Raw genomic sequence first — 13,372 nt, 5'->3', positions numbered from 1 at the left:
AGCTTGTCCCATCTGGGATATAGTCAAGCACAGGTAGGTCAGGAACATATGTCAAATACAGCTCCCCCAGTCGCCCTGGTCAGAGCACTCAGCAAGCTCATAGGTCGGCATCATTCTTTGTCTCAGCAACAATATGTCTCACCAATCTTTTTAAAGTTCCATGGGCCTCTTCCGCAATACCTTGTCCATGAGGATTATACAAAATCCCCATAATAAATTGTTGACAAAAAGTCTCAACACCTTGACTACAATTGCCAGACCCATTATTTGCTTTTTTTAAATTGGATATTTTATTTATTTACCTTTCAATGTTATCCCCTCTCCTATTCCCCCCAAAACCCCTTATCTAATCCACCCTCCTCCTACTTCTATGAGGGTGTGTCCCCACCATCCACTCATTCCCACCTCCCTGCTCTAGAATTCCCCAACACTAGGGAATCCAAACTTTCTGGGACCAAGGCCCTCCTCTTCCACTGATTCCCAACAAGGCCATCCTCACCTACCTATACAGGTAGAGCCATGAGTCCCTCCCTTTGTGTTCCCAGGCTGGAGGTTTAGACCCTGGGAGCTCTGGGTGAGTATTTTGATACTTCTTCTAAGAAGGACCAAAGGACCCACACTTTGATCTTCCTTCTTCTTCTTGAGATTCATGTGGCCTATATGTTATATCTTAGGTATTGTGAGCTTTGGGGCTAATATCCACTTACTAGTGAGTGTATACCACGTGTGTTCTTTTGTGATTGGGTTACTTGACTCAGGATATTATTTTCCAATTTCATCCATTTGCCTAAGAATTTCATGAACTCATTGTTTTTAATAGCTGAGTAGTACTCCATTGTGTAAATGTACCACATTTGTATCAGTTTCTCTGTTGAAGGACATCTGTGTTCTTTCCAGCTTCTGGCTATTATTAGTGAGCCTGCTATGAACATAGTGGAGCATGTGTCCCTGTTTTCTGTTGAAACATCTTTTGGGTATATGTCCGGGAGTGGAATAGCTGGGTCCTCAGATGATACTATGTTCAATTTTCTGAGGAACCTCCAGACTGCTTTCCGTAGTGGTTGTACCAGCTTACAATCCCACCAACAATGGAGGAGTGTTCCTCTTTCTCCACATCCTCGCCAGCATCTGCTGTCACACCTGAGTTTTTGATCTTAGCCATTCTGACTGGTACGAGGTGGAATCTCAGGGTTGTTTTAATTTGCATTTCCCTGATGACTAAGGATGTTGAACACTTCTTTAGGTGCTTCTTGGCCATTCAAGTTTCCTCAGTTGAGAATTCTTTGTTTAGCTCTGTACCCCATTTTTAATAGGGTTATTTGATTGTCTAGAGACTAATTTCTTCAGTTTTTGTATACCTTGGATATTAGCCCTCTATCAGATGTAGGATTGGTAAACATCTTTTCCCAATCCATTGGTTGCCACTTTGTCTTGTTTACAGTCTCCTTTGCTTTACAGAAGCATTGCAGCTTTATGAGGTCCCATTTGTCAATTCTTGCTCTTAGAGCATAAGCCATTGGTATTCTGTTTAGAAACTTTTCCCCTGTGCCCATGTTTTCGAGGCTTTTCCTCACCTTCTTTTCTGTTAGTTTCAGTGTATCTGGTTTTATGTGAAGGTCCTTGATCCACCTGGACTTGAGCTCTGTACAAGGAGATAAGTATGGATCAATTTGCATTTTCCTACATGCTAACCTCCAGTTGAACCAGCACCATTTGTTGAAAATGCTGTCTTTCTTCCACTGAATGGTTTTATCTCCTTTGTCAAAGAAGTGACCACAGGTATGGGGGTTCATTTCTGGGTCTTCTATTCTATTCCACTGATCCTCCTGCCTGTCTCTGTACCAATACCACACAGTTTTTGTCACTATTGCTTTGTAGTATATCTTGAAGTCAAGGATGGTGATTCCCCCAGAAGTTCTTTTATTGTTTAGAATAGTTTGCGCTATCCTGGGTTTTTTCTTATTCCAAATGAATTTGAGAATTTCTCTTTCTATCTCTGTGAAGAATTGAATGGGAATTTTCATGTGGATTACATTAAATCTGTAGATTGCTTTTGGCAAGATGGCCATTTTTACTATATTATTCCTTCCAATCCATGAGCATGGGAGATCTTTCCATCTTCTGAGATCTGATTCAATTTCTTTCTTCAGATATTGAAGTTCTTGTCATACAGATCTTTTACTTGCTTGGTTAGATTCACATAAAGGTAATTTATATTATTTGTGACTATTGTGAAGGATGTCATTTATCTAATTTTTTTCTCAGCCTGTTTATCTTTTGAGTAGAGGAAGGCTACTGGTTTGTTTGAGTTAATTATATATCCAGCCACTTTCATAAAGTTGTTTATCAGATTTAGGAGTTCTCTGGTGGAAGTTTTAGGGTCACTTAAGTATATTATCATATCATCTGCAAATAGAGAAATTTTGACTTCTTCCAATTTGTATCCCTTTGACCTCCTTGTGTTGCCTAATTGGTCTGGCTAGGACTTCCAGTACTATATTGAATAGGTAGGGAGAGAGTGGGCAGCCTTGTCTAGTCCCTGACTTTAGTGGGATTGCTTCAAGTTTCTCTCCATTTAGTTGGATGTTGACTACTGGTTTGCTGTATATTACTTTTACTATGTTTAGGTGTGGGCCTTGGATTCCTGATCTTTCCAAGACTTTTATCATGAAGGGATGTTGAATTTTGTCAAATGCTTTCTCATCATCTAGTGATATGATCATGTGGTTTTTCCTTGAGTTTGTTTATATAGTGGATTCCATTGAAGGATTTCCGTATATTGAACCATCCCTGCATTCCTGGGATAAAGCCTACTTGATCATGAAGGATAATTGTTTTGATGTGTTCGTGGATTTGGTTTGTGAGAATTTTATTGAGTATTTTTGCATCAATATTCATAAGGGAGATTGGTCTGAAGTTCTCTTTCTTTGTTGAGTCTTTGTGTGGGTTAGGTATTAGCATAATTGTGGCTTTATAGAATAAATTGGGTAGTGTTCCTTCTGTTTCTATTTTGTGGAACAGTTCATAGAGAATTAGTATTAGGTCTTCTTTGAAGGTCTGATAGAACTTTGCACTAAAACTGTTTGGTCCTGGACTTTTTTTATTGGGGAGACTTTTAATGACTGCTTCTATTTCTTTCTGGGTTATGGGACTGTTTAGATGGTTTATCTGCTCCTGATTTAACCTTGGTACCTGGTATCTGCCTAGAAAATTGTCCATTTCATCCAGGTTTTCCAATTTTGATGAGTATAGGCTTTTATAGTAGGATCTGATGATTTTCTGAATTTCCTCGGTTTCTGTTGTTGTGTTACCATTTTCAGTTCTGATTTTATTAATTAGGACACTGTCTCTGTGTCCTCTGGTTAGTCTGGCCAAGAGTTTATCTATCTTGTTGATTTTCTCAAAGAAGCAGCTCCTGGTTTTATTGATTCATTATATAGTTCTTTTTGTTTCTACTTGGTTGATTACAGCCTTGAGTTTGATTATTTCCTGCACTCTACTCCTCTTTGGTGTGTTTGTGTTTGCTTTTTTTTGTGCTAGAGCTTTCAGGTGTGTTGTCAAGCTGAAATTATATGCTCTCTCCAGTTTCTTTTTGTAGGCACTTAGAGCTATGAGTTTTTTTCTTAGCACTGTTTTCATTGTGTCCCATAAGTTTTGGTATGATGTATCTTCATTTTCATTAAATTCTTAAAAGTCTTTCTTTCTTTATTTCTTCCCTGACCACATTATCATTGAGTAGAGTATTTTTCAGTTTCCATGTGAATGTGGGCTTTCCATTGTTTTTGTCATTATTGAAGACCCGCCTTAGTCCATGATGATCTGATAAGATGCATGGGATTATTTCAATTTTCTTGTATCTGTTGAGGCCTGTTTTGTGACCGATTATATGGTCTGTTTTGGAGAACGTACCATGAGGTGCTTATAAAAAGGTATATTTTTTTGTTTTAGGATAAAATGTTCTATAGATATCTGTTAAATCCATTTGGTTCATAACTACTGTTAGTTTCACTGTATCTCTGTTAGTTTCCATTTCCATGATCTGTTCATTGCTGAGAGTGGGGTGTTGACATTTCCCACTATTATTGTGTGAGGTGCAATGTGTGCTTTGAGCTTTAGTAAAGTTTCTTTTATGAAAGTGGGTGCTCTTGCATTTGGAGCATAGATGTTCAGAATTTGAGAGTTCATGTTGGTTGACTTTTCCTTTGACGAGTTTGAAATGTCCTTCCTTATCCTTTTTGATACCTTTAAGTTGAAAGTCAATTTTATTTGATATTAAAATGGCTACTCCAGCTTGTTTCTTAGGACCGTTTGCTTGAAAAATTATGTGCCAGCTTTTTCCTCTAAGGTAGTGTCTGTCTTTGTCACTGACGTAGGTTTCCTGTATGTAGCAAAATGCTGTGCCCTGTTTATGTATCCAGTCCATTAGTCTATATCTTTTTATTGGAGAATTGAGTCCATTGATGTTAAGAGATATTAAGGGTAGGGGATTGTTACTTCCTGTTATTTTTGTCATTAACATTGGCATTGTTTATGTGGTTGTCTTCTTTTGGATTTGTTGAAGATTACTTTCTTGCTCTTTCTAAGGTATAATTTCTCTCCTTTTATTGGAGCTTTCCTTCTATTATCCTTTTTAGTGTTGGTTTTGTGGAAAGATATTATGCAAATTTGGCTTTGTCATGGAATAACTTGGTTTCTCCATCTTTGAAAATTGAGAATTTTGCTGGGTATAGTAACCTGGGCTGGCATTTGTGTTCCCTTAGGGTCTGTATGATATCAGTCCAGGATATTATGGCTTTTATAGTCTCTGGTGAGAAGTCTGGTGTAATTCTGATTGGTCTGCCTTTATATGTTACTTGTCCTTTTTTTCCTTACTGCTTTTCATATTCTTTCTTTGGTTTGTGCATTTGGTGTTTTGATTATTATGTGATGAGAGGTATCTGGTCTAGTCTATTTGGTGTTCTGTAGGCTTCTTGTATGTTTATGGGCATCTCGTTCTTTAGGTTAGGGAAGTTTTTTCTATAATTTTGTTGAAGATATTTATTGGCCCTTTAAGTTGGGAATCTTCACTCTCTTCTATACCTATTATCCTTAGGTTTGGTCTTCTCATTGTGGCCTGGATTTTCTGGATGTTTTGTCTTAAGAACTTTTTGCATTTTGCATTTTCTTTGACAGTTGTGTCAATATTTTCTATGGTATCTTCTGCACTTGAGATTCTTTCTTCTGTCTCTTGTATTCTGTTGGTGATGCTTGCATCTATGACTCCTGATTTCTTTCCTAGGTTTTCTATCTCCAATTTAGTCTCCCTTTGTAATTTCTTTATTGTTTCTACTTTCATTTTTATGTCCTGGATGGTTTTGTTCAATTCCTTTACCTGTTTAGTTGTGTTTTCTTGTAATTCTTAAAGGAGTTTGTTGTGTTTCCTCTTTAAGGGCTTCTACCTGTTTATCTGTGTTCTCCTCAATTTCTTTTAGAGTGTTATTTATGTCCTTCTTAATGTCCTCTGTCATCATCATTAGAAGTGATTTTAAATCTGAATCTTGCTCTCCTGGTGATATGGGGAATTCAGGACTTACTATTGTGGGAGAACTAGGTTCTGACGATGCCAAGTACCCTGGGTTGCTGATGCTTATGTTCTTGTGCTTGCCTTTCGACAGGTGGATCTCCTTAGTGCTACCTGTCCTATCTCTTACTGGAGCCTGTCTTTCTTATTATTTTGGTTGTTTCAGAACTGTGTGGGGTGGGTGTTACTACTGGGGTTAGAGCTGGGGCCCAAGATCTGCTCAATGCTTGGGCGCAGACTGAAAAAGACAATTCCCCTGGCCAGGAGTGAATTCCTGGGTCCTAGTGGGTCCCAGTTACTCCCTGTTTGGGGTAGGTGTTGCTGTCTCCTTACCTAAGATACTGCTGGGGTTAGAGCTCCTGGAGCCCTGCCTCCTTTGGGTTTTGTGGGATTGGGTTCAGAGCTGAAGCCCAGGATTGTGTGCAGACCGGAAGTGTTTTTTTTTCTTTGCTCTACCACAGACCAACTTAGTTAGGTGAAATGGAAAACAAATAGAAATAAAAGAAAGAACTTAGTGTCCCTTTCTTAGATGTCTGTAATAGAAATTAGACCATTTTTGCACCCTAATTTAACCCTTGTTTCTGGCCTCTGACTTTAGTCTCAAAAGAATAGGTTTTATAGAGATTCTTATTTCTACAGTCACTGTGATAACATTTGCTTTTGGACGCGTTTTGCAGTATTTTCAGTGCTGTGGTAGAAGACAGACCCACAACTTTTATTCAATTTTCAATATACTTGTTTTGTAGAGTTCCTCAATAAAATTTATAAAAATAACATATATTCAGCCGCACAAAAGTGATAAATAGGTTGTTTTTAACATAAATAAGAAAATTGGCATTCTTTAGTGTTTTATTTTTAACCTGAATCTGTATTTTGCTAACCCTCTTAATTTATCTCCCTTTTGTGGCATTCTGTTCAATGGTGTTTTGTTCATGCTTTGCCAAGGCTCCACTCCTGTGTGCTCTCAGAATTTCAAGAAATTTTTATCAGAATTTTTTTTAATACCAGATGTGTGCCAGTTGAGTTTGTCAGTAATCTCAAATGAATTGGTGTATGATAACGACAAGATGCTATTAATTAAAAGATGAGCCAAGAAAACATGTTATTTTGTTATGATGATTTGAAAAGCCAGATGTCAACAGACTTATTTTCATTCCTACGAGAATGTATTGGGAAATTGACGACAGATTGTTCAAAATTTTTATTAAGAATATTTCCTTCTTTTTGTAAGATTCTATAAAAAGTCACGTAAAGAACTAGGCTAAGATAATTGTCCCTCCATTTCAAAACATAAAGACAAGCAGTGTTTGGTGAGGACCTTCCAAAGGGAAGAAGAGTGGAGTTGCACAGCACCGTGAGAGCTTTCTGCAATGTCATATCTTACCTAGACACTTACAGCAGTTTCCCATTCATTAAAATGCTGTTGCAGTGTTCCTTTTAATGAATTAAATAATAGATTTCACTCTGTACATCTATAATGCCTTTTCTTATATAGCGTTCCATATTTTGTAGATCAGTATGCTAATTTTTCAGCAGCTGAATAACTATTACAAGCTATAAAGCTTACTGTTATTTTCATTCTTCGTGGTGCCATCTGTCAGAAACAAAAGCAAAGATGAAAATCTCATCCAGTTATAATAGATTCTGTATTGCTTAATGCACCTTTTATAGAGGCATTTCGATCTGGGGGAGTTGGTTACTGTTCCATATTAAAGAAAACCTTTCTTGCTTCTTTGCAGATGGGGAACCCAAGGAGATTTCAACACTACCCACCCTCGGCCTGTGGTCAAAGTGAAGCTCTTCACAGAAAGCACAGGGGTCCTGGCCCTGGAAGACAAGGAACTGGGCAGGGTGAGTTGTACTTTATATAGAGTTTCTAGGGTATCTTGACATTAGCATGAAGCAGAGGAAGATAAACCAGTATTTCTCAGGGGAAGCTTGTGTTCATAAAGTATTTCAATTTAGCCAGCAAGATGTCTCCATGGATGGAAGCAACTGAAGTCAAGTTTCATGACCTGAGTTCAGTCCCAGTAATACACATGGTAGATCTCCACACTAAGCATGGCTAGACATCGAACTCCATAGGCATGTTGTTGCATGCAGTTGCCTCATGTACACATACACACACATAGGCACAGACAAAATAACTTAATAACTAGAGCAAAGTATGAAAGTATGATCTTTCCACAAATCTATCTGACACCTATAATCTACTAAGCATAAGTATTAATTAGAAAATATTGTACTTTGTACTAGGCTTGCAATGCATAAGAAGTACACATGAGCTCAGAGTCACCAGCTCCAGCCTTCTCCTCTGGCTGCTGAATGTCACTCACACCAGCCACTTGTCCATCCTGGTGAAATGTCAGTCTCATTTAATGTTTCTGCATAAGGGTTGTTGGCCATTTTTATTTTATGAGGCCACATGCTGTTCATATCTGCTACCGATAACCAAATTCAAATACCTCCAAAGAGCAGGTCTCTCTGTTCCCTTCTCTGTTTCCCTATTAAAGTGGTCTTTTTCACACATCTTTTACCACTGAGTCAGTATATCTTCCTACACTCACTGGCTTATATCTAAAATATATATTTATAATCCTTCTGTATTCCACATTTCATCAAAGGGCTAAGTACTCTAGCAATCACCACAGCTCAATGTGGAAGATGATTTTCTTTAATTTTGTTAAATTTTGTATTGGCTATTATTTATTTTTTTGTATTATTTATTTACATTTCAAATGTTATCCCCCTTCCAGGCTTCCCCTCCACAAACTCCCTATCCCACTCCCTTGCCCCCTGCTCCTATGAGGGTCTGTCTTACTTATGAAGTAGGTATGTTCTGAGGGGTGAAGCTGTCTTCTGCTATATGAATGCATAGTGCCCAGATCTGAAAGCGACTGTCACAGATATTTTCAAGAGAGTAAATGTTTAAAACTCTTACTTATTTTTTGGAATTTATGGATAGCTTTTGCAAGTATAGATATGAAAGGACATTTGCAACATTCTGTGTTTTGGAGATTTTCTCTCGTAGAAGAATCATGTTTTTATTCACTCCAATTCCTCTTCCAGCTATTTTACCTTGTTAGAGTTTTACACATTCCACTATACTTCTTCTCTGACTTTAGTACATTCATTGGACAGAATAACTCTTCGTTCACATAATCTTATATCCATGCATTTATCCCTGTGGTAAGGGTGCCTGTACCATAATGTAACAGAAGATCCGCAGAGAACACATCTGATTTGTATAAACCAGAGTTGTTCACACAAACTATAATTATAATTATGACCCTTATCTCCTCATCATACCTAACTTAATTTTATATGTAATTCTTTGGACATCTTACCTCATTTTTAAGTGATCAATATATTTCATCAAATTTTAAGTTGAACATGTAAGGGATATATTTTGCTCTATAAGCTGAGATAGCACTTTCACACACCTACAAAACAAGATGGTTTTTCCATGAGTTTCTCAACTTCATTATTATATTATTTTGAGCAAAATACTTAGTGTTAGGTACTGGCCTTTTCGTCTTATGATATTTAATGTCATCTTTGTACCCTATTCAAAACTTTCCAGAATGTGATAATCAGAAATGTCTCAATATTGCCAGATGTTCCCCCAGAAGCCCATACAAAGTCATCCATCCATGTTTGAAAACCACTCATCTATATTAATGACTTGAGTAGGTTTGAAGATAACATATATTATTTGTGTTAGTGGCTTTCAAAGTTATTTTCCTTCCTCAGAACTTCATATTTGTATGATGTAACTGCATATAAGCAGAACACAGGATTCACACCATCATGAGGTAGTATTCCATACAGACGTTGTCAATCACTGACCTAGAGGTCCCTCTTGTTTCTCTTTCCTTGATTCCAATACTCCATGTAGTTTCAAGTTCTATCAGCTTCCTCTACAATTTTCCTGATTCTTGACATCTCCATTAACCTGGTCCAAAGTATTACACATACTTCTGTAAGAATCTGCTTTATTTCTTCATTTGCTACCATTGCCCCTTTCAGCCTTCACACTCCTGACACCATCAGTACCTAGATATTAGTGTAAAATGCTGGCTATCGTGTTCCACTGTAGACTTTGAGAATCAGACCATGGGGAGTGGGGATACAGGGGACTTTAACTCCCATCGTGTTGCTGTAGACACATACTAAATCTAAAGACATCCCAGGTACCCCTTTAGTAGTGAGCTCAGTGAGCTCACTACTGCTTCTAGGTCCATCTTCTGTATATGATAACCTTGTTACTGTCACTCTTCCTTGAAATATGGCGCGCTCTCTCCTTCTCTCCCTCTCTCCCTCTCTCCCTCTCTCTCTCCCCCTCTCTCTTTTCCTCTCTCTCTCTCTCTCTCTCTCTCTCTCTCTCTCTCTCTCTTTCTTTCTTTCTTTCTTTTCAAATATCTATTCCTCATCATCCCTGCTTAGGCTTGAGGTCTTCAGATGTGTCTTATTCTGAGCTCACATGGTACATGCAAATATCATCTATATACCTATCTAGTTTTTTAGACAACTCACTTTGGTTCAAAGACAAAGACCTTATATGATGTGAAATAAATTGTTTAAAATATCAAGAATATACCCAAAAAACCCTTGTTTTTATACATGAAAATTTTTATTTAAAATTGTGTGCAATATTTGAACTTCAAAATCGAGCAACAAAGATGCAGAATGGGTTTATGCTACTGGAGATCTGCTAAAATACAGAAAAGGTGACCAAAACAAAATAACTCTCCAAAACAGAAACTCCCTTATTGATGGAGGTAATGCAAAACTGAGATGCAACCTTTGAAAAACTTACTGGTCTCTTATATATTAAATGTAAGTATATCATATGAATCCCACGCTGGACTTGGAGGCGTATGCACAAGGCTTATTCAGTTTACATTCTCACAAAAGCCGTATGTTGTTATGTAGGTAGGTTGATAAACCCTAGTACATACATGCCATGAAATACTATTCTGTGCTAAAAAACAAAACAAATTCAGACAAATATGTAGTTAAAACTTATAGGCCAAAGGATGAAGACGTGTATGGTTCTACTCATAATGGGGGTAAAATCTGTAAGAATGGAAACCAGAGTGCTTGCTAGAGACTGACTAATTGGGAAGTGGCTGGCTCTAAAGGGGTACCTGGGATACTTTTAGAGTGATGAACCAGTTCTGTATGGTACAAAGAACTGGATTAATGAATTATGTATTTGTTAAAATCCAAATAACATTACATTATGTAGAATGAACTTTAATGTATGCACAGTAACTTCCATGTGTGAGCACACACGTGTGCACACACACACACCCCAACATTGATCCCCAATCAAAGGAATCCCCATGTGGAATAGAAATTGTGTTAAAAATAATTGTATTAAAATATAAAAAAATAAATTTACTTAAAAGAGTGAGGAGCAAAGTCTCAGCTCTAAGTCACTAAGACAAGAAGAATAGCCTGAAAAATGCACTCTCAAATGGCCAGAAGGCTGGTCACTGTGGTATCAGTACATGTCCTGCATCCCACTCATAGGATGCTGCAAGCACGCCATGCTCAATATCTTTGTCATTCTTCCGTCAAGCCAGAACCTAAGCCACATCCATGCGTGAGAGAGTTGTGAGCAAAGCCACATTGGGGACCATGTACAGAATGACTGGGCAGGACGACTGGGCAGGACTCTTCAGAATAGACTCTCAAGCTGTGAAAAAGCAATGCTGATTAAAGGTCAGAGAAGAATAAAAACATGAATGGTAAATGTGATGTGCTATGTTGGACCACATTAACTTGAATCAGAAATGATACTAATTGAAAACCAGCTGAAATCCAATAGCATCTGTTGTACAGATGGACTATTTTAAATTTCTTGCCTTTGATAAATATTCCATAGTAATATAAACTGTTTTTTTTTGTTTTGTCTTTTAAAAACTGGGTCAAGTGTATATGAAACTTATCTATACTGACTTAGCAACTTTTGTGATGTTAAATTATTCTATAACATAAGCCTTAGTTGTAGGAAGACAACTAAGTTGTTGAGCAACTGTTGGTGTTATTGATGTATTATTTACATTACTGGTTTTTTTTTTTGTTTCAATGAAAGAAACTGAGGACCTAAGTGAATACTGTAGGAATCCTATAAACTCAGGACTTTGAGTATAAATAAATACATTCCTTAACTAGAAACTGATAGTGCATACAATATTGTTTTCCAGCATCATTAAAGAACAGCAATAATGGTGGACCTGGAACAGAGGAATAAACATTCATGCCTCTGCTATCCATGAATTTGGAAAGTTAAAGGGCAGATTTTGGTATCCTCATTTTGTTTTGTTTTGGTGTCTGCCCTAATAGGTTCACAGTTGACTACTATGTTTCAAAGTAACTGAATGGTTAAAACCACTGAAGAAAATGTATAGTCTCTCTTTTTGCAGATTATTGACAAGTCTGTAATTGTTCCTCCCAGAGAAACTCACTTAAGGATCCATTGGATCCTTTTAGCAGATGGAGGAGTGTGCATGCACTCCATTGACACCTTTTTAAACAGTCTTAGGATCTGGTCATCTTTAGTCTTTATGCCCTTTGCCTCTTGTCTATAGACAAGAAATTGAAAAATACCTCTTCTTGTCCTAGAGCTCCCTTGTTTTATTGATTTACTAAGTAGTGTTACAACTTGTTTTACAAACATAATTCCATTTAATCTTCTTGGAGGGTGGTGGAGACATCTTTTTTAAATAAGAAAGGTAATAGTCTAGATTTAAAATATGCATATGCAGACAGACAGACATAGAGATAAAGATATATAGTGTGAGAGTACAAGGGAAACAGTGAAGAAGAGAAAAGTCTCTAAAAAGAAGAGCAGAGTGTGGGCAGAGCAAGAGTCCTGAACACGAGGTGACAGGGAGAAGAGGAATATGGGAGGTTGGAGAATGGGGTGCTTATGAACAGAGTACAGTGATATACACATAAAAATGTCCTAAGAGGTGGATGGAATGGTAGCTACTCGAATTTGGTTTTGTGACTGCAGAATCTGTTCCTCAAGCCAGACATGGATCAGATATGTGTGAGATGGCTAAAACACTCAAAAGTGTTTTGTGATCAAGGCATGGAATGATTTAAAATCTTAGGATTTAAAAAACACGAATCAAAAATTACTTCAGCTCAAGTAATTTTAAAGTGATACATGTTTTAGATTTCTTTTTTGTCATTTCTACAATGATTGATTTTTGAGTCATATGATTGAATCTGCCTATTTGTGAATGAATTATATTCTTAGATAACTTGTTTACATGGTGAAATGATATTCTTGGGTACAGACATATTTTGAAAGTTCTTTACAATAAGTTTTTAGTTTTAGAAGTATTGGTATATAGGGCTAGCAATTTGGCTCATCAGATAAGAATACTGGTAGCTGTTGCAGCGGACCCAAGATCAAGTTTCAGCACCCTCATGGCACCTCAAATTGTCCATTACTTCAGTCCTGGGGGATCCAATGCCCTCTTGTAACTTCTGTGGGTGTGCTATATGCATGTGGTGCACAGACAAGACATACAGGAAAAATGCCCATATGCATAATTTTAACTAAAAAATGAAATTTGTATATAAAATGATTCTTGAAAAAGAAATATGTCTCTCTTTATCTCTAAAAGAAAAAGAGCTCCTCACTAGTAGATATTGAAAGAATACAAGTTGAGAGCAGACTCCTCCCTGAGGGGTCTCAGGGAGGGCAGGCCCATCCTTGAGGGGGACTCGGGGAGAGCAGACCCCTCCCTGAGGGGGACTCAGGGAGAGCAAGCCCATCCTTGAGGGGGA

At 37.5% G+C, this 13,372-nt stretch overlaps 1 protein-coding gene across 5 annotated transcripts in view; it reads left to right on the top strand.

Annotated features, from left to right (window-relative positions):
* Positions 1–13,372, top strand: part of Cadps2 (calcium dependent secretion activator 2) — a 501,414-nt gene that overhangs the window by 265,766 nt on the left and 222,276 nt on the right. For all 5 annotated transcript variants that reach the window (XM_028762525.1, XM_028762526.1, XM_028762523.1 and 2 more), the window contains exon 7: positions 7,300–7,411. In XM_028762525.1, the coding sequence (XP_028618358.1) occupies positions 7,300–7,411 (112 nt within the window). The remainder of the gene's footprint in view (positions 1–7,299; positions 7,412–13,372) is intronic.

This window comes from Grammomys surdaster, unplaced genomic scaffold (assembly GCF_004785775.1).
Source record: "Grammomys surdaster isolate TR1022 unplaced genomic scaffold, NIH_TR_1.0 134, whole genome shotgun sequence".
NCBI lineage: Eukaryota > Metazoa > Chordata > Mammalia > Rodentia > Muridae > Grammomys > Grammomys surdaster.
The sequence above is the reverse complement of the archived record's forward strand: the minus strand, read 5'-3'. Positions and strand labels throughout refer to the sequence as shown.